The 19643-nt window shown below is 41.5% G+C and overlaps 1 protein-coding gene across 2 annotated transcripts in view; it reads right to left on the bottom strand.

Moving 5' to 3' along the window:
- The window catches only part of LOC141166668 (tetraspanin-15-like), a 200725-nt gene that overhangs the window by 91828 nt on the left and 89254 nt on the right, over positions 1-19643 (bottom strand). For both annotated transcript variants that reach the window (XM_073653580.1, XM_073653581.1), the window contains exon 2: positions 15818-16003. In XM_073653580.1, coding sequence (XP_073509681.1) covers positions 15818-16003 — 186 coding nt within the window. The remainder of the gene's footprint in view (positions 1-15817; positions 16004-19643) is intronic.

Genomic DNA, 19643 nt, shown 5'->3' on the forward strand with positions numbered 1-19643 from the left:
TGGGTGAGTCATAATACCAATAAATACAATGGCGCTAACCAGTAATCACATAGCTAATGATTCAATCAATCAATCTCAGGCTTTAAAAAGATAATTTTATGAAGCCGACCCCATTTCAGACTAAGCTGGCAGATCAATCAAATAATCATCCTGGATCTAGCTTCAGAAACCTATGCTAATCACTACATACATTTTCCTTGCAAGAAAGAGTATTACATGCCATATAATAGTTAATGAGCCAGGTACACCATGTTAGTGGCTCTCCATTTTGGCTCAAAGAAATGCTTCCCGATTCCCATCTATGATGTCCATTTTATAGTAGGGCACATGACAAAAAGTTATCACTAGGAAATAAACTAATGGGATCCATGCACTGCAAGTTTCAGAAAATTCAACCGGTGAAACCATAATTTGGTAATTTTATAACCGGCCATTTAAAATGATTGTTCTGGTTGCTGATAAGGTTTAGTAGTCCCATAGAAAATGCTGTGAAAGTCAAGAGCAGTATTTTATAAAGCAAAAGAACGGAGCATTTCCTAAAATGTATTGATTTAAATGCTTGTGAGTCTTATGGGTAAGAGCTAAGTTTTAAAAGATATGCCTTATACACTGGATAGGGAATAACTTACTGATTGCTGGTGGTCCAACTGCAGGGCCCCCCCCACTATGATCACTACAACGGTGCTCTGCAGAACTCCATCTGAGTACAGCAGTGGTGCATCGCTGTGCTCCTCTATCTCCAGCAGTCCCATAGACAATGAATGGAAGCGAGCAGAATCAACCTCTGCTCCATTCAGACAGGGCTATGCAGAGGTCTCAATGAACCCTTTATTCTCCAGGGTAGCTTTAATCTAAGAATTGTTGTCCATATTGGAAGCCCTTTTAAATTGACTAATGATCATTATGGATCTGAACTCTGGGCCTCTCAAAAATCCTGTCAATGAAGTGACCGAGGTGCTGCTTCAAAACTTCATCCCCGTCACAGACTTTTCCAGCACGTGGGCGCTACTGGCCACCAGGCTGAGCAGCGAGCGGCAGTAGGTCCCAGTCAGTGGGTGGCCAGGAAGCCGCTGTGAAGAAGAAAAACTGAAGAAAGCACAGTATTGAAACAATGCATTTTTGGATTTTACCGTTTCAATATCATTTGCCTCAGTTTGCTCAGTATACCAGAACATAAACATATGAGGGTTTTGAAATGCAGGGTTCACATTAAAATTAGCCAAATGGGACTAAAGGGCACAAAACAAACCGCAGGACATCTTAGTCAAAATATGCACAAATCTGCATCAGCAGCTGTATAAAATCCAAAGGGCATAAAACAAACAACAGGGCATCTTGGTTTGAAAATGCACTTATCTGCGTTTCCTCTCCGACATATGGTTCCTCAGGAGGTTCCAGGAAAAAATAGCATCATTTTTTTATGCCATTTTTTCCTGGAGCCTCCTGAAGAACCATATGACAGAGGGGAAACGAGTTGAGGCTACAGATACAGCAGGGGATGCAGATAAGTGCATTTTCAAACCAAGATGCCCTGTTGTTTGTTTTATGCCCTTTGGATTATATACAGCAGGATATGCCCATTAGTGCATATTTTGACTAAGATGTCCTGCGGTTTGTTTTGTGCCCTTTAGTCCCATTTGGCTCATTTAATCTGAACCCTGCATTTCAAAATCCTCATATGTTTATGTTGTAGTTTGAGTTGTCAGGCTTTTTTGTATTAATAGGTTTGAATGGTATCAATTAATTTTAGTAAATAATAGGACCGATTAGGGTCAGCCGACAGTAAGCGGGGGTGCCATCTGCATTCATTGTAGGGTGTCCACCTCCGTGGCTAGAAAGGGCTACACATTAGACACATCTAGGGAGACATATAATTATATTACATTCTTTGGGGCATAATTTACCTAATTTTCTGTGATAATATTTGTATAATATTTATCTCAAGAAATATTGTGCTATCCAATTACCTCTAGCATGAGGTTTTCCTTTTTTATATTTATATAAGTTTTAGGTAAATCATTAATAGTTCAATTTTAGAGGTTACTTTTCTTGTAATTATTATTAGTGATGAGCGAGCATGCTCGAAACTCGAGATTTACGAGCATGCTCGGGTGTTTTCCGAGTATCTTCAGCGTGCTCGGGTGTTATGTTTTCGTCACTCCGTGCTCATGATTTGCGACTGTTTGACAGCTTTAATACACGTGAGGAATGCCTGTTTGTTAGACATTCCTCACATGTATTAAAGCTGTCAGTCGCAAATCATGAGCACGGAGTGACTGAAACATAACATCGAGCACGCTGAAGATACTCGGAAAACACCCAAGCATGCTCGACGAAAGGTTTAAACAGAACATACTCGCTCATCACTAGTTATTACCTTTATACCTTTGGAATACCAGTTCATTGGAAGCCATTGCAGGTGGCTCTGATGAAGCTGCTTGAGAGAAGGTCAAAGGGGTGCAAAATAGTCATCAGAGCAAAAGGGGGGTGCTGTGAGGAATCTAAGTGTTTCTTTACTCTTTGTATCCATGTGTTTCTTCATGGTTTTGCTTTCAGTCAGAATCTACAATGTGCATTTTGCAATAAGAACAAGGAAAACCATTGGACGAACAGGTGTCCAAATTTTTGACCGGTACTGTATATTAATGTATATATTTACTTTCTGTAATAATGCACATTGACACTTTCCATATAGGAATTATGTATGTACATATCATCATGCATATTAATTGTATTAGGCTAATTAATTTATGAGCTTCACTAATTGATATCCATATTTAAAACTGTCCATCACCTCTGTATTGACTTGACAAAAGCTCATTCTTTGAGCCGAAATGTTACCAAACAAGGGCACTGAACAAGTGAGCTACTTTGCATTGGACTGACACCTTTCTTTTGTTTTTCTGCATTTTGTGGTCTTATGGTCTATGGCATTGTATTTGGATTAGTGCTGCTTTATCTTTCTTATCCATCCATCGTGCTATCCATAAACACTATGAAATGGCTGAATGCACAGTATACTATAGAAATTAGCAAGTAAAGGTTAAAAGAAGTACAAATCTATATTTGCTGCAATATTTAAAATGCCAACTCCGTATAACAGAGCATGAAACGTCTTCTAAGTGACGGAGACTTTCATGCACATGAAACGTATTTGCTTTCTGGAAAGAATACAGCTTCTAAAGAGCGGCAGGAGACTATGAGTCGCCCCTCTGAGGAGGTGATGGGGATCAGTGACCCCATGGTATTTAGATTGAGGCTGTGTCTAATGACCATTAGACTAAAATAAGCAACACATTTGCCGAGGCCTGAAATTTCTCCTGTCTGGGTATTATTCTTGTTGAATGTCACACAGTCTGGGGCAGAGGTGCGCCATCTCTATGCCTGGAATTTTAACAAGATTTGTAGTGTTAATATAGAGGAACACCGAATGGATTAGAATCCAATACAGTGTACACAATCGGAGGAAAGTAATGAAATCTTCATCTACAGAGCCATGAACTAACCCTGCCAACTACACCAGAGGGGCTCAACTCACCGGTCATAGTGATGGGCTAAATACAACAAAGGTGACATTAATTTAAAGGGAACCTCTCACCGGGTTTTCCTCTATATAAATTGTATCCAGACACCCTTGTGCTGACTTTAATAGCACTGCTGCAACCCCTTCATAAAATCACAGCTCGCCCGTATAACTAATCGACACTGAGTCTGATGGATCTCTCCGCTCCGGGCTCGGTGACTCCTCCGCTCCGGGCTCGGTGACTCCTCCAGTCCGGGCTCGGTGCCGCCTCCGCTCTCGGCCGCGGTGCCGCCTCAGGGCCGGGCGCGGTGCCGTCTCAGGGCTGGGCGCGGTGCCGCCTCCATTCCTGCCATCCCTATGTTGGATCTGGCCTCGATTGACATGACTGACGTCATCCCCAAAGCCTGTAGTGCCTGCACAGCTGTTGTTCCCTACAGTGCAGGTGTGAGAGATGAAAAGACTGGGGTTGACTTAGGAGAGGTCAGCCGCGTCAATCAAGGCTGGAGATTGCAGGGATATAGGAAATGCCGAGCAGAGTCCGGAGAAGCCTACAGGACCACCCAGCGACGATTAGCATATGGCTAGTAACAATTCCAAAAGCATTTTCTTAGGTATACGGGGAAGATTTGATGTTATGAAGGGGTTGCCCATCCACTGAGATCACATAGAAAAGTCAGTACTTACAGAGGGCTGATGTTGGTGAATATACACCAGAAAGTGTAGGCAGTGTTTCCACCAATTTGTGCCTATAGGGAATAGGTAAAAAACATCACACAAAAAGCAGCTGTTTTTATCAATACCAGGTCATGATATTAGTACACTGCAGGAAGTATAAGGAATAGGGTTGAGTGAGTATGTTCTGTCCGAGTATACTCGGCCGAGCTCCGAGTATTTATAGCTGCTCGGTAATAAGGTTGAATCGCTCCCGTGTGCATGATTTGCAACTGTTTGACAGCTTTATTACATGTGAGGAATGTGTAAGAAATAGACATTCCTCACATGTAATAAAACTGTCAAACAGTCACAAATCATGCATACGGGAGCGATTCAACCATATCACTGAGCAGCTATAAATACTCGGAGCTCGGCCCGAGCGTACTCGGCGAAAAGGTTAATAGAACACTCACTCAACACTAATAAGGAACCAACGACAAAAGGCGAAGACAGCACAAGTGCAAATTACTGATGAAACAACCACTCACACACTGACCATCAATGGGGGAGGGGTGAGGGTTGTCCAGTATTCTAAGTGCACATGGATGAGTCTTGTAAAAGGCACCTGATGAAGGTGCATATTTTGGCCAAAATATCAACCAATAGATCAAGAATTTTTTCATCTTTTGCAGGATGCAGAAAGGCCCTGTGATGTTAGTGGGGAAATTGTCTTTGTGGGGTGCACTTAAAGGGAATCTGTCACAAGGTTTCTGCTATCTCATCTGAGAGCAGCATAATGTAGGAAAATAGACCAGGAATCCAACGACGTATCACTCTGATTACTAGGTGTAGCCATTCTGACACAGTATGGTGTCCTAGGTATTGGCAAGTACGGCTGCTTTTTTACTGTGAGCTTTTTCGGGGATTTGTGTCCTTTTTTCATTGGAGAATTGGCAGTCACAAGCTGCGGCAACATTGGTCTCCATTACTAGCGCTGTCAGCGGACAGGTACATACAGTACAGACCAAAAGTTTGGACACACCTTCTCATTTAAAGATTTTTCTGTATTTTCACGACTATGAAAATTGTACATTCACACTGAAGGCATCAAAACTATGAATTAACACATGTGGAATTATATACTTAACAAAAAAGTGTGAAACAACTGAAAATATGTCTTATATTCTAGGTTCTTCAAAGTAGCCACCTTTTGCTTTGATGACTGCTTTGCACACTCTTGGCATTCTCTTGATGAGCTTCAAGAGGTAGTCACCAGAAATGGTTTTCACTTCACAGGTGTGCCCTGTCAGGTTTAATAAGAGGAATTTCTTGCCTTATAAATGGGGTTGGGACCATCAGTTGTGTTGTGCAGAAGTCTGGTGGATACACAGCTGATAGTCCTACTGAATAGACTGTTAGAATTTGCATTATGGCAAGAAAAAAGCAGCTAAGTAAAGAAAAACGAGTGGCCATCATTACTTTAAGAAATGAAGGTCAGTCAGTCCGAAAAATTGGGCAAACTTTGAAAGTGTCCCCAAGTGCAGTTGCAAAAACCATCAAGCGCTACAGAGAAACTGGCTCACATGAGGACCGCCCCAGGAAAGGAAGACCAAGAGTCACCTCTGCTTCTGGGGATAAGTTTATCCGAGTCACCAGCCTCAGAAATCGCAGGTTGACAGCAGCTTAGATTAGAGACCAGGTCAATGCCACACAGAGTTCTAGCAGCAGAGACATCTCTTCAACAACTGTTAAGAGAAGACTTTGTGCAGCAGGCCTTCATGGTAAAATAGCTGCTAGGAAACCATTGCTAAGGACAGGCAACAAGGAGAAGAGACCTGTTTGGGCTAAAGAACACAAGGAATGGACATTAGACCAGTGGAAATCTGTGCTTTGGTCTGATGAGTCCAAATTTGAGATCTTTGGTTCCAACCACCGTGTCTTTGTGCGACGCAGAAAAGGTGAACGGATGGGCTCTACATGCCTGGTTCCCACCATGAAGCATGGAGGAGGAGGTGTGATGGTGTGGGGGTGCTTTGCTGGTGACACTGTTGGGGAATTATTCAAAACTGAAGGCATACTGAAAAAGCATGGGTACCACAACATCTTGCAGCGGCATGCTATTCCATCCGGTTTGCGTTTAGTTGGACCATCATTTATTTTTCAACAGGACAATGACCCCAAACACACCTCCAGGCTGTGTAAGGGCTACTTGACCAAGAAAGAGAGTGATGGGGTGCTACGCCAGATGACCTGGCCTCCACAGTCACCAGACCTGAACCCAATCGAGATGGTTTGGGTTGAGCTGGACCGCAGAGTGTAGGCAAAAGGGCCAACAAGTGCTAAGCATCTCTAGGAACTCCTTCAAGATTGTTGGAAGACCATTTCTGGTGACTACCTCTTGAAGCTCATCAAGAGAATGTCAAGAGTGTGCAAAGCAGTCATCAAAGCAAAAGGTGGCTACTTTGAAGAACCTAGAATATAAGACATATTTTCAGTTTTTTCACACTTTTTTGTTAAGTATATAATTCCATATGTGTTAATTCATAGTTTTGATGCCTTCAGTGTGAATGTACAATTTTCATAGTCATGAAAATACAGAAAAATCTTTAAATGAGAAGGTGTGTCCAAACTTTTGGTCTGTACTGTATAAATCACAATATTATCAGCTTCCCAATTCATGCCAGTGTAGGGACAAGGAGTCTGCCAGTCCTAGTAATCCATGGTCATACATATTTAGACCATGAGTCTTTTCACAATCCCTCCATAGGCAATTATACATGTAGATAGTTTGTAGTGCAGGCAAATATGATATTTATACCCTGCAGTTTATGCATTTTTCAATTCTACTAGTATCTTTCTCCATTCTTCCTGGTGTAATGAAAGAGTTGAGAAGTAATTTAGAAGTTTGCTCCTCCTGATCATTCTCTAATCAGACAGCAAGAAGTTTCCCACAGCTAGAGTATCTGCAGCTGCTTTTTCTGCACTTATTCATTGCTTTCTATGGGTGGAAACGCAGCAAAAATGCTGAAAGAATTGACACGCTGCAGTTTTCAAAAATGCAGCAGTTTTCCAATTCAGTCAGGAAAGAAAAAACAATCTTGTGCATGAGATTTGTGAAATCTCATATCTTTTGCTGGCCTGGTACTGTAAAAAAACAGCTTTTAAATTTGCATAAAAAATGCAGCAAAATAACACAGCGAAAACACAATGTGTAAATATAGCCTAACAGTATTTAGCACCAACCAATGCAAACTTTGCAGTATTCCCCATATTGTCAGTTTACACTATATATTTAGAACTTAAAAGTAAACTTCCATATTTCTCAGAGTGGATACAGCTCGCTGACAAATTGTGTGACACATCTGAAGGCATTAATGAAGCATGTCTTCTATTACTTTGCAGTACACCGTCATAAAATAGAGAAAAGCAAATGACAAACTTGAAGTGACTGATGGATGGAAACTTTCATCTTCACTTTTGGAGACTATGAAGACCTCAAGGCAAAGTAAACTTATGTGTTTGTGTTTTCTTACTGCGCGACTACTAAAATAAAAAGGTGTAATCACTCCTTTCAGTGTATTGCGCTGAGCTGCCGGGAGTGAAGTCACTGGAGTTCAATCAGCTGATGATCAGCTGATAAGCTTCGGTGACCTCATTTACTGCACCAGTGTTGTGTGAGAAAATTCTAAGGTAGCATCGGAGCCGTAAGTGAGGTCACCGGAGCTTATCAGCTGATTGAACTCCGGTAACTTCTCTCCCGGCAGCTTAGCGCTATACACTCCCGGGAGCGCTTGCGCTCCTGTCAGTGTATAGAGTGCTGCTGGGTGATTTGATCGACATGGCACATCGGGATTATGGCGGACAGGTGAGTATAAAGTGTTTTTCATCTTAATATCAATTTATTTTAACTTATTATTATTATTTTTTTAACGCTGCGCACATATGCTGGCTGAAGAGACTACTTCTCCCCTCAGCCACGCCTGCTCTCGCTATTATCAGCGGGAGCGGCCGTAGGCTGCCATGAGGAGTAGTCTCCCACGAGCAACTCTTTGTGTGTTTTTGCCACGTTTTTGACTCATTGACTTGAATTGAGTCAGTCAAATATGCAGCAAAAATCTGCAGCAAATCCGCAAATATATTTATACCTGCGTTTTTGCTGTGGAATTTGACTAACTCAATTGAAATCAATGGATGAAAAAACGCACAAATAATTTACATGCTGCAGATATAAATGCAATCACAATCTTGACAGGAAAATTCCTGATCATGTGCACAGCACTTCAGGATTGTCATTGCATTAGCTGCCACAAGGATTCCATAGCGTTTTTGGCACACTTTCGAGTAGAAAAAACGCTGCAAAAACGAACCAAAAATGCACAGTCTGCACACAGCCTTGAGGTATTTTGAGGGCGCTGAATTAAAAAATCCTATTACTTTTGCTGAATTGGTTCTAGTTTTTGAGATAATTCATCCATGAAAATAATGCATTCCCCCAATGAGACTTGTGTGTGATAAATGCCATAGCTTTTGGTCGGTCTCTTGAATTTTTATCTGTGTCTTAGGTAACGAAATATCCCATATAATTATTTTGTATTTCAATTTATAGGCTTACAATGCTATGAAAGTGACTTTTTAAAGCCATAATTCTTCTGTAATTAATTAACTATTACGGTTAAGATCTCAGAAACTAGAGCCAATCTGGCAAAACCGAAGTCATATTCTTAATTAGCACCATAATCTTAGGCCACGGCCCCACTATCAGTATTCGGTCAGTATTTTTTCTCAGGAGTTGGAGCCAAAACCAGGTAAGGAACAATCAGAGAAAAGGTATAATAGAAACAAGTCACCAATTCTGCATTTATCTCCCACTCCTGGTTTTGGCTCCCACTCCTGAGAAAAAATACTGACCGAATACTGAGAGTGGGGCCGTGGCCTTAATATAAAACCGTTCAGACATCGTTGGCACCAAAATGACTGTATACCAGAGTTATATATCTGGGTTACTCAAATAGTGTGGTTAAAGGAGTGTTCCATTTTTAAACTTTAAAAGGGATTTTTCGGTCTTGGAAAATCTCTGTTTTTTTAAAACAAGCAGCAACCGGGGACAAACTGCGCTATACTTATCATCCTGGGGTGCAGTGTTGATGTCACGTTGCCAGCACTGCAGCCAATAACTGAGCTCAGCAGCTCTGCATGAGCGGCTCAGAGCCATGAAGGAAGCTCAGTTATTGGCTGCAGTGTTGTCAATGTGACATCAGCGCTGCAGACAATAACAGACACTTGGAGCAGCAGCGGAGACTCAACGCTGGACCTGGGTAGGGTGAGTAAAGAAAGTTTTTTTGCAGGAGAAAGGGGTTTTCAAAAAAGAGAAAATCCCTTTAATGGTCCAAAAGCTTGCGCTTGTTAAATATAATCATTATTACTTAACAGTGAAGGTCCATCATTTGCTCTCCACTAGTCTATGTCGACATGGTTGTGCAGGGACAACATTCCTAGTGCACAAGATCGCTGCGTCCAGTCACTGGGACTTGTGCCATCTACCTAGGCATCACTGCTGAGCCTAGGGATTGGCTGCACGGCTCCATCCTGTGGATGGGACCAGTGGGGAGGAGGTAAAGAGGCAGCACTGGAGCAGCAGGGACAAGACTGTGGACCATTAACGTTTTAAACAAGGAACACCCTTGTAATGGAGACCCTAGGCAATTGTTATAGGAGCATGGCCAGACCGTGTAAGCAGGGTTAACATCCAGCAGCATCTCAGGACTCCTGGAAATAATTCTTAAAAGTGGACAAGTAGGATTTCACCATTTACCACATTCATGACAGCACAACCTTTCTGAGCCGACACTACAGTTCAGAGAGAATCTCCCCATCTTTCCCTTGTTTCCATTCTTTTCTGCTTGATAGAACTGGACGAAAAAAATTCACATACAGAAGAGCAAAAAAGAAAAAATTTCCAACAATTCCATGACTTGAAAACATCATTATCAGTAAAAAAAATACAGTTTTATAAAAGCTTTTGAACTATAATAAAGGCACTAAAATCTTCAGCGTGAACCGAGCCACATCTTAAAAAGAGAAAAACTCCACATCCCTGTCTCCCGCTGTGAATAATACAGCGCACAGACACAATTTAACTAACAACCACAATGTAAACTTTAGGCTTTTGTATGAGAAAAAAAACTTCCAGCGTTGTATAATGCATTAGCCATTTGTGATTTTACATTTACCAACCCGCACTTCCTCATGTATAATCCCCTAAAAATATAATTATGCAAACATGAAAATCCAGTGCCGCCAAAGATGTAAATACCCTGGAGGCCAGAACATTTCATCTACATGCTGTCAGCAGAACGTGAGGTTAACCCATGAATAATTGATGGTCTCAGGTAATCAGAAGCAGTGATTGTATCTTCGCACGAAGGCTCTGTATTGTGATTTCTGTACACAAGAACCACTGTACAAAGACGGAGGCAATCTCTCCGGGACTTATTTTACATATTACAATGTCACCACCTGCTTGGGCGTGTGTCATCGGAGGTTGATTGGAGCTTATTAGGATCACCTTGGGTCTGTAGGACTTTTTTTTCATATCTACTACATACAGCTGGCACATAGAAAGGAAATCGGAGAACCTGGTGACCTTCAGATTCCTTCTCGTATTAGAATCTGGGGCGGACATATCATTGGTGCAACCTGGCCCATTTCTACCTCCAAAGCAGGTGCAATTTTGTATTTTTAGGAGCTCTTGGGCTGCAAAGGGCCCATATATTGCTATTGCACAGGGGCCCTTTTCTGTCTGTGTCCGCCAGTGATTAGTATCCTATAATAAGTATGGAGCTAGCCCTATCATGAGGTGAACATGTGTTAGGCTTTGTTGCCACGATGAGCATTTGATACATTTTGGATGTTGCAGATTTTCTTTTTGGTATTGCGCTTTTGTCTCTTTTTGGTATTGCGCTTTTGTCTCTTTTGGTATGTTTTAAATAAAGCTTCTTTGGTTTTGATACTTCCTGGGATTTGTATTTGACAAAACTTTATTGATACAGCCATGTGAGGATTACATGCATTTTTAGAGGAAACACAAGTTTTTTTATTATTGTTATCATTTTTTTTTATTATGCTTTCTTATATAGCACCATTAATTTCCCCAGCGCTTTACCGACAATATCGGCATTGTCTCCAATCTAAATTCCCTATCAGTATGTCTTTGGAGTGTGGGAGGAAACCCAAGCAAACATGGAGAGAACATATATTTAAACTCTTTGCAGATGTTGTCTTTTATCTGTGGATTTTCAACATCTAATGCATTTCTTTAGGTAAAATCCGCACATAGAGCTCAATGTACACGCAAGAGAAAATGACACGCACCGCAGGTCAGTTTATGCTAAGTAAAAAAACCAAATCACAGCAGGCAGGCAGATTTCTATAAATCCCATCCACTTTGCTTGAACTGTAAGACACTGAATTTTTTTGCACAGCAAAAACACACAGCTTTAAACATTCACTGCATGAACTTAAACTTGTCATGTAAAATAATTCTATCAACCTGCAGATATAGGGTTAATCTGCAGGTTAAGCGGAGTGAGTAGTCAACAGCCACCATTATCTATGTACAAAGCGTTGACTGGAACCGTGCCGGCGCCGCCCCTATGACTGTAAGCCAATCGCTGCAGGGTGGAATAAAGTTAATTTCCTCCCGGCAGCGGGGCTCTCAGTGCCGATGCCGCAGTGTCAGAACGCTATTAACCTGCAGTTAACTCCTCTAAATGGCAGCCTGTTCCACTCATTGATCACTCTCACTGTCAAAAAGTTGCTTCTAATATCTGATCTGTATCTTCTCCCTTTCAGTTTCATCCCATTGCTTCTAGTCTTTCTTTGTGCAAATGAGAATAACGATGATCCCTCTACACTGTGACAGCCCTTCAGATATTTGTAGACAGCTATTAAGTCTCCTCTCAGTCTTCTCTTTTCCAAGCTAAAGATTTCCAAATCCTCTAACCGTTCCTCATAGAACGTTTTACAGACCGGTCACCATTCTGGTCGCTCTTCTCTGAACTTGCTCCTGTTTCTTCATGTCTATTTTAAGATGTGGCGCTCATAACTGGACACAGTATTTCAGATGAGGTCTGACCAAAGGGGAGTAGAGGGAGATAATTATTTCACGTGATCTAGACTGTATGCTCCTGTTAATACATCCCAGAATTGTATTTGCCTTTTTTTGCAGCGGCATCACACTGTTGACTCATGTTCAGTCTGTGATCTATTAGTATACCCAAGTCTTTTTCACATGTGCTGTTGCTTAAACCCTTTTCCTTCCATTCTGCATATGCTTTTTTCATTTTTCTTGCCCAGATGTAGGACTTTGCATTTCTCCGTTAAAAACCACATTGTAGCTTAGAATGCCTTCATTTTACAATGTAATGTACTAAAAACAGGAAAAATAAACGTGATGTGAAATGGTAAAAAAAAATTAAAATTGTTTTTGGGTTTTGTGTTTAGAGTGTTTATTTTACCTTTATAAAATATCTGACATCTTGATTTTCCAGGTTAGAACGATTGCAGACACCACCCTTGTATAGTTTGTGGTGTTTTTTTTTTAAATGGTTAGAAAGGTTTAGATATTTGTCCGTGATTGCTTGTACATGAAAATGATGCTCTCCTCTGAAGCCCAACCAAGGGCTTGGCTTCACAGGAAGACTAGTATAGTAGCCATTCGGGCCTTCAGCTGGTCCCCCACTGTCATAACAAACCGTCAGCACGTTCACCCTTTAAATAATTGACAGTATCAGTTAAATGGTTATACAGCAATGATCGTAGCTCACTCCAGACGCTGCTGTTACAAGCAGATGCCGGTTGTATAACGCAGCCAGCATCTGCCGGGAATGGCGGGAATTCAGCTCCTGACAAAGGTGTGTACATTGGGTTCCAACGTATGACGTACTATTATGTCCTACATTAGAGAATGGTAAATCCAAGATCAGCTCACCTTTTCTAATGCAAAATGACATAAAACCATTAATTATTTGATAAATTTGTCACAAAATATTGATACCTGCCGGTCAATAACCTGTAGTTGGGTTCCCAAGTTTATCGTCTGAGCGTACAAGCACGTCAGAGCGAGCCGTCACGTCAGAGCGAGCCGTCACGTCAGAGCGTGCAGTCACGTCAGAGCGTGCAGTCACGTCAGAGCGAGCCGTCACGTCAGAGCGTGCAGTCACGTCAGAGCGTGCAGTCACGTCAGAGCGAGCCGTCACGTCAGAGCGTGCAGTCACGTCAGAGAAAGCCGTCACGTCAAAGAAAGCCGTCACGTCAAAGAAAGCCGTCACGTCAGAGCGTGCAGTCACGTCAGAGAAAGCCGTCATGTCAGAGGATGCACTCACGTCAGAGAAAGCAGTCACGTCAGAGAAAGCAGTCACGTCAGAGAAAGCAGTCACGTCAGAGAAAGCAGTCACGTCAGAGAAAGCCGTCACGTCAGAGAAAGCAGTCACGTCAGAGAAAGCCGTCACGTCAGAGAAAGCCGTCACGTCAGAGAAAGCAGTCACGTCAGAGAAAGCAGTCAAGTCAGAGAAAGCAGTCACGTCAGAGAAAGCAGTCAAGTCAGAGAAAGCACTCACGTCAGAGAAAGCCGTCACGTCAGAGAAAGCAGTCAAGTCAGAGAAAGCAGTCACGTCAGAGAAAGCAGTCAAGTCAGAGAAAGCAGTCACGTCAGAGAAAGCCGTCACGTCAGAGAAAGCAGTCAAGTCAGAGAAAGCAGTCACGTCAGAGAAAGCCGTCACGTCAGAGAAAGCAGTCAAGTCAGAGAAAGCAGTCACGTCAGAGAAAGCCGTCACGTCAGAGAAAGCCGTCACGTCTGAGCGCGCAATCACGTCTGAGCGCACTTTGAACAGTAAATATCAGTGAATACATTCTGTGTATAGTGTTACATGATGAGAACTTGCTGATTGCTGGGGGTCTGATCGCTGGGACTCCCGACGTTCCTAAGAACAAGCCTCTATAATTTCCCATAAGGATGGAGTATCGCCACACGTGACAGTCCCATACAGCAGGTCTCCTTTCTAATAGGGCATTTTAGAGACCCATACCTGGGATTGTGAGGGTCACAGCAGTCAGACCCCTAATCATAGAATTCACAGTTCCCATTTGTAAGACTGCTCCTGCAGATTTCCGTACGATCAAGCTACAGGACAGATGGAGAATTAATGATTAGTACTGTGCTTACTTCTGGGACTTTTCACACAGTTATCAGTAGCAGTTCATTGACTTTGGCAAGTTACAATCTGGAGCAATTTATACTCGGAATAGTAGAAAGAGGGGAGGAGGTAGGAGGAAGGCACAAAGTCCGGTCAGAAGCATCATAGAAGCCACAATCCAGTATACAGTATGGCAAACACTTTCCTTATAAGGATAAGGAAGCAGAACTCTGTAAAAAGCCATGCTTTACAATTTTGTTATTTTTCATTCATGGCTGGAGGTTCACTTGAAAGTATAATTCAGCCATTGAGGTCCATAGTTATTTATTGGCACGGCAGTATTATGTACTTGAAGAACTAATTAGAGAAACAACAGTAAAATAACAAATCCGGCTACAGTAACTTATCAATGGTCCCTTATATTAAATACATATATCTCTCTACATTGTACAAAAAAATTAAAACTAAAAATAATTGAAATGAGAAAATGTTAAGTGATAGCAGGCGTTATCTGCTATATAAAACCGAAGTGAAAGGGTTTGCTCCATGTCCCGTCTTCAAGAGCGTGCTGCTCCCACTTTCCAGAGGGTGCTGTGCTTCTGATGATTAATAGTTTGGACCAGAACTGCTGGCCAACTTCAGAGCAGCTCTTGTAAACTGTATAGCAAGGAGCTTGTAAGCACTGCATCCTTCCCTAGTAGACCAGCAATCTCTGATAGACTGCAGGAGTGGCCATTAAACTTAGCAAAGAGCAATAAACTATAAGATAAAAAGTGTATGGCAAACATGAGTGCGGACTGAATTTACATAAAACGTGATCTCAGAGCACATATCAGACCAATGTCAGAATAATTTTCTAAAGACCAGTGAAGACAAGGGTGTAATTTCTCTAGATCTTTATTCATTCATACAACGCGTTTCAAGGTCGTGTTAACTTTTCACCACTCTATTTGCCTGAATTAAGGTACACTGATAAAAGAGCATGCTCATTTGGAGTACAGATGATGGCAGTGGTCCGTCAGCATCTGTTTCCTGATCTAAGTGTTGTGCTAATCAGAACAATCTCCTGCAGAAGTTATTCCCCAGAGTTAGCGAGACACAGGTGCTGACCCTTTCACTGCAATCATTTGTCCTCCAAGTGAGTACATTCCGATAACAATGTACCTGAATGAAGGCAAATAGTCTGGGGAAAAAAACAGTTTTGAGGCCACTTACTTTCTATTCTGTTTTCTTTTACAAGAATATAGACAAATCTCCCAATAAAGTGATTTGTAAAGTTTCATAACTTTCAATACTGGCTACAATTCTTAAAAAAAAAAAAAAAGTTTACTTATTCAAACATAAAAACCTGATTTGAACAATAGGTCATTTCCTGATGACATATCCTCTTTAATGATTATTATCTTAAAAAAAGGGAGCAATAAATTCTTACAGTCCATTTACTTACTATTTTCAGAAGCAGCAAGTTGTCTCTTAAGGATCCAACCATGCCAATAAAGGAGACCACGAACATCAGCATGCCCAGAAGAAGCAGGATAATTGCTGGGGCCAGAAATATCCCTTCCAAGGTTTGATGCTTTCGTCGTTCGCTCTCTGCGTATATTCCAATGCAAAGGATCAAGAGACCTATCAGCTAGAAGAAAACATGGACCTAATTAGGTTCTGCTTGGCTGAAAATATTAAATACAGAGATCAAGTAAATCATTAACTTATGCAAAGCTATATTTCCATAATGGTGCATGAACAAGCTTCCAGGAGTCCTACCCCACGAGAAATCAACTCTACTGATGAGAAAATGGATTTAGATACCACAGAGGAGCTCAGAGTGTTCGCAACAAGTGCAACCTAAGATGGAGTTTACCTGCTTCTGTTGGCTATCAAAAATTTTTATCCAACTTTTTTAAAGTAATTTTATCGTATTTCATGTAATTTTTAGCAAATAATTTCAATCAGTATTAAATAATATTTCTTGAGAATATTGGATTGTATCATTCCTTTATTGTTTGTCCTGGAATATGTTGACAACAAGGGTTTACTAGTTGGGGGTGAATTCCTATAAAAGTTATTGTCCAATCAGAGTTGGCTGTGCAGGGACACTCCCCTAGGATATGTATAAATATTAACACCCAATTGTCAATTTATTCAAAAACGTGTAGTAAGAATATCTGAAGAAAGACACAACCTAAAGTTCTAAGAAAAGATAGTCCCAGATTGTTAATTAATAAGGAAAAGTAATTTTTACTAGATATGTCAGGAGAAGCGACAGGTCATATTTATAGTTGTATAAAATATAAGAAGCTTAATTCTAAAAATATATAGGAGTCCACACAGGCATAACGGCTCCGCGTCATTAAAACAAAAACTAAAAAAAAATTGTAATAAAAAGGAAGAAACAACTAGGAAAGTGATGACACCACAAAACTTAAAAAAAAAACTAACAATATAGCAAAACTGTGATAAAATCAGCATTTGTATCTATTAATTAATGTAAAACAAAACAATTCAAAGAAGGAAGGAAACTCACCGGCGCTTGCAAATAACTAAATGGATTCTGCCATTCATATTCAATACTGATCCAAAAGCAAAATCACTTACTCATGTGATACATTAGATCTGTACAGTAGTTCATACCATTGGCAAACCAAGTTTTTAATTTTAGTATCCAAAAGGCATCTCTATTGCTTTTATGTGATTTTTAATCCTTTTCAGTTATTTTTTTGTGTACCACATGTTAAGATTATGTCACACAAGGTGAGGGAAGGACTAAGTGCACAACGACGGGAAGAGTGGGAGGAAGCCCAGACACTAGGGAAAGGGGGAGAGGAGACCCCTAGGCAGATCTGACAACATCCTGTCTCCATTACGTCCCTAAATACGTTCCACACCAATCGCTGAGCAGGAAACCTAATCCTTGACTGCTCCTATCGACAGGCCCTGGATAGGGAGGGGATGGGTTGAGCACCACTGCAACTAAAGATGAACAGGTAAACAGACAAGGGAATACACGTAGCTTGAGAAGACACCAGAGAGCTCACGCTAACCATCCTCCATGGGAACGCCAAGAAGACACTAGCCAACTACTAGTGCTACAAGCCTGGACAGAGGAAAATACAGCTATCACCGGCGACTCTCTGGAGAGACTGAAGGTATTTAAACATCCAGCATGGGTGTGTCAATTAGCAGCAGAAGGTAAAGGTCACTGCTAGGTCCTAGAGGGAGAAGGATATCACAACACTACAGAGATAAAAGATCAAGAAGGTGCCTGCAGAACAAAGCGCAATGACCTTCTACAGCTGGATCCAGGAAGACTGTCTGTGACACCTGACACACCCGTGACAGGTTAAGACAGATATATGGCTGAAACGCGTAAACATGATCCTTCCCAGCCTCTCTGTATCAAGCACTTTTTAATGAAGAAGAAATAAAGATTGGAATTTGATTGATATCAACAGCCTTCTTTCTTCACATTACTGTCAACTAATGTAGACAATCTCTAAAACCCTAATTAGTCTACGGCAGAGATCCCCAACTAACCTGAGGCTTGGAAGCCACATGTGGCTCGCAGGCTCATGTTGTGTGGCTCCTGGCTGTCTGCGAGCTTAGTGCATTAGCACCAGGTTTAGCAAACAACTATGAAGAGAATGTCTCCAGATTGTGAGTTTTGTGAGTAGCCCCACAAATAAGAGCAGATCTGGATGCACATATACGGGTGTGGAGGGGAGGTTAAATATAGTAAACTGGAGGTAGAAGAATACTGCCAATTAGGCCACGTTCACAAGTTCAGTATTTGGTCAGTATTTTACATCAGTATTTGTAATCCAAAACCAGGAGGGGAACAATGAGAGGAAAAGTATAATAGAAACACGTCACCATTTCTGCATTTTTCACCCATTCCTGGTTTTGGCTCACAAATACTGACGTAATATACCGACTGAATACTGAACGTGTGAACATGACCTTAAAGGGGGCTTCATGCTGAGTGCAATAGTGTTTGTTAATGTGCTTGATGCAAGAATACCAAGAGAGGATAAAATGGGAACCATGGGATGGAAGTATACTGCCTATAAGGGAGGTGGCACAAAGTTTCAGTGTGCTTTCTGTGGGGGGGGGGCTTTGACTGTCATATCGGGACTGTAGGGCTCTTGGTGTCACTATGGTGTAAGTGGGAGGGGTCCTGCTGGATATATCTCGCAACCATCTATCAGAGCTGAATGTGGCTCTCATCAGGAGAAAGGTTGGGTTCCACTGGTCTAGAAATAGATTGTGTGCAGGACGAGATAAGGGGGATAAATAGATGAGCAAAAAAAAAAAGAAATTGTACAAAAATGAGAAAAAGAAAGCAAAAAATAGGCAATACTGATCAGGCGAACCAAAAAGGTCCTAAGAGGATAGCAGAAACCTAAGTAGGGTCATATTTGATGTCGTAAAACAAGTCAAATAAAATCATGAAATCTACAGGGCTAAAATGCCTTGACCAGAATGTTCTTGAGATGGAGCAGGCAGAGGGCCAAAGACCAGGGGAGAGGAAGATGGTAAAACTGATTTTAACTTGTCAGACCTCCTAAAAACCAAACAGAGCAGGACAATCCTGGAATACATCCACCATATTGTCCGTCTCAAGGTCACACTAACAACTTAGAGGGGAGAGCGAGGGCCGAAATGGTCTACCAGAGGGACAACAAATTGTAACCTGCCTCCTCATAGCTGCTATAAAGAGAGTGGCCTTGTCATCTGCCATCGAAAAAGAGAGTAAGAGCGAATTCAGACGTCCATGATATGGGGTCTGTGTACGAATGGTGTTGGACGGACTGCGCACAGGTCTCCTGACCCAAACATGGCAGCCTCATAGGCATGCAAGAGACTAGCGAGTTCAGGTTGAGAAACCTGCAGACAGTCCGTACACGAACCGTGAGACGCGGACATCTGAATTTGGCCTAAGGAAGCTTTTACACTGAACAACTGCAGCCTTTAAACTTCTTCTAATTGGCTACATGCGCAACAATAGGTTAATAAGATCGTTCCGTGCACATACAATATAATAGTTCTCGGCAGCACACGTCCTGCTTACACATATGAATCCTATATTTATTATTCTGGTGGTTCCTTAATTTAACGTTTCTCATACTAGAGTTTCAATTACATGTATGGTTCTTTGTAGGAGCCCACATCCTGCTAATAATATTTCCTTTTTCTGTGCAACTTCTGCTTTTATTAAACTTTCTTTTACCCAAAGTAACACAAGTGTCACAATTCATCACAGTGAAGCAATGTAC

Source organism: Phyllobates terribilis, unplaced genomic scaffold (assembly GCF_046119375.1).
Source record: "Phyllobates terribilis strain yellow unplaced genomic scaffold, ASM4611937v1 Scaffold_11__3_contigs__length_659146591, whole genome shotgun sequence".
NCBI classification, from domain to species: domain Eukaryota; kingdom Metazoa; phylum Chordata; class Amphibia; order Anura; family Dendrobatidae; genus Phyllobates; species Phyllobates terribilis.